This window comes from Epinephelus fuscoguttatus, linkage group LG21 (genome assembly GCF_011397635.1).
Source record: "Epinephelus fuscoguttatus linkage group LG21, E.fuscoguttatus.final_Chr_v1".
In the NCBI taxonomy this organism is placed as follows: domain Eukaryota; kingdom Metazoa; phylum Chordata; class Actinopteri; order Perciformes; family Serranidae; genus Epinephelus; species Epinephelus fuscoguttatus.
The window spans coordinates 15897984-15900308 of NC_064772.1; the positions used below are offsets into that span (position 1 = coordinate 15897984).

A 2325-nucleotide genomic window follows, 5' to 3' on the forward strand; every position below is an offset into this window, starting at 1 on the left:
CAGCTCAGTTTATCTTTCTTTATATGTTTGGCACAGGTTGTGGTTCATCAGTCGGTTCCATGGTGTACAAATTACCGATGTATTTCATTGCATACTGCATAACTAAAAACATGTTGTAACTCGTGGCAATGAAAGATAATGCATTCTGCATGATAGACAAACTAACGATTTTCTGCACATGGAATAAAGACATGCTTGAAAAACTTGAGTGCGCTTCTGCTAGATAAAAGACTGAGACTCAGCACCAGCCCGCTCCACTGAATGATGATGTGAGCCATCATTAGATTAAACATTTGTTGGTTTTCATGTAATTTAGCATCCCCATTCTAAAGAATCCCCATGTTTTACTATAACACAGCTCATGTTTCAACTCACTTTCCACGTTTTTCATTGTTTTGAATTCACAAAAAATGTGGCTAAAATCACAGTGTCTATTCAATGTTAGACTTTTACTTACTAAAAATAATTGTAAATTCACAAGCAGTTGTGATGCAGAGACATACTTTGAGAGAAGGAAAATAACTCACTTTAACTTTCTTTAGAAATGTTGCTTTTATTTGATCCAAAATTGAACAGCAGGCATGTTTACTGGTAACTCAAGTTGACTTCCAAACATGACTTTCATATACATTTTATTACTTCATGCCTTTGGATTTGGCAGAGTTCCAGATTTCATCACATTCCCTGTTCACCACCAGTTTGCCGTCATTGGTCAGTTGAAGACGGCACATGTTGCAGTCAGATTTGGCAGAGTTTGTGTGCCACCTGGGTTCATCACACTTGTTGTACATGACCAGGTTGCAGTCAGCCTGCATGCACAGGCGCTGAGCGTCTGATCCTTTGGTTTCAGACTCCCACAAAGACGTCCAGCCATAGATGACAAAGTTACCATCCTCCTGCAGGCAGAAAAGAGACATTTTACTTAAATCAGAATGTGCATTTCCAAATACCTGCTCTTTTACTTTTGCATTTACTTTGGTACAGACTAGTGTGCATGTATCATGCAACCTGACAGGAGTCTTGAGTGCACAAATAGTGTAAGTTACTCACCTGGAAAACAGCCTTATACTCCCCGTTGTTGGATATCAGGTAGTCCCCCCTGCGGAGCTCATCATTTTTGGACAAGAAGTTCCTGCTCATGATTCTGCAACAAAAAGAAAGTCTGTGCTATGTCCATTCAAACACTGAAAATACATTGAAAATATGCTTTGTGAGTTGGTTTGCCAGTATAAATGGTTGTAATCTTTCTACTCACAGTACCCACAATAAGCCTTAAGCACCAATTACAAACTTAATTTCAATAGCAGAGATTTAACAGTGAACTGCAACAACTCTTAAATTGTTATTATACTGCTCTTGCACTAAAATATATGAATCCATCCATCAGTATAAAAGTACAGAGTACTTACAGGGTTGAGTGTCCCGTTCCTGTCAGACTGCAAGCAGAGGAAGAGGAGTGAAGTGCAAGATGTGAAATTCACTCCTTTTTTATATACCACAGCTGGGTGTGGAGAGAGAGGGGGGGGGGGAATCAAAGGGGAGTGCCATGCCCCTCTTTTTCTAATCAGAACTGAATGTTCCTGAACTGCCTGAATCCCCCTGTAACAATGCAGGGACTGTTTTTTTATGACATAAGCATGATCTTTGAAGGGTGAGATGCTGAACAAGAGATACATCTTGAATATTCTTAGACATTAATCAGTGCTCCAGGAGCTTTATCCATCTGTGATATCACTACTCATGTTCATTTATCAAGAGATGTAATAGACATGCCTGAGATTGGGGCATCGGTGGTTTAGTGGTAGAGCAGGCGCCCCATGTACAAGGCTGTTGCCGCAGCGGCCCAGGCTCGAATCCAGCCTGTGGCCCTTTGCTGCATGCCACTCCCTCTCTCTCTCTCTCCCCCTTTCACGCTTGTCTGTCCTATCAAATCAAGGCTAAAAATGCCCAAAAAATATCTTAAAAAAAAAAAGACATGCCTGAGCTTGACGTGAAGCTTTCATGATTATAAGCTGGATCAGCAAAGATGTGGTGTACTCCACTTTATTTCGCATATGCGCTATTCTACATCATCACCCACCACAGTGTCTGGTTCTCCTCAATGCTTCTGCCTCTTAAAAGGAAGTTTATCTTAGGCGTAGGTGGTATCACAGTATACCATGGTATTTAGAGATCAGAATGGTATGATTTTCAATACCTTTACAATACAGCCACCCCTCTTTCTATTAACCACAGAGGTCAGTCTCCGGTCTCTACTGGTGGAACAGGCAGCTGAGCTGACAAGCATGGTGACTCTAAGTGGTGTGGATAACAGAACAGGAGTGT

General features: G+C 41.2%; 1 protein-coding gene across 1 annotated transcript; it reads right to left on the bottom strand.

Moving 5' to 3' along the window:
• Window positions 1-533: 533 nt before the first annotated feature.
• On the bottom strand, window positions 534-1469 carry LOC125881491 (uncharacterized). The gene is made up of 3 exons (XM_049564569.1): window positions 1410-1469; window positions 1051-1144; window positions 534-896 (listed from the first exon to the last, which is right to left on the bottom strand). Exons 2-3 carry the CDS (start codon window positions 1138-1140, stop codon window positions 636-638), a joined length of 351 nt encoding a protein of 116 aa, XP_049420526.1. The 5' UTR covers window positions 1141-1144; window positions 1410-1469; the 3' UTR covers window positions 534-635.
• Window positions 1470-2325: the final 856 nt, after the last annotated feature.

Bases quoted from the DNA above. Each gene is read 5' to 3' on its own strand.
- LOC125881491 (XM_049564569.1), bottom strand. From the start codon at position 1,140: ATGAGCAGGAACTTCTTGTCCAAAAATGATGAGCTCCGCAGGGGGGAC. The intron at 897-1,050 runs GTGAGTAACTTA...TTCTGCCTGCAG, and splicing joins AGTATAAGGCTGTTTTCCAG to GAGGATGGTAACTTTGTCAT.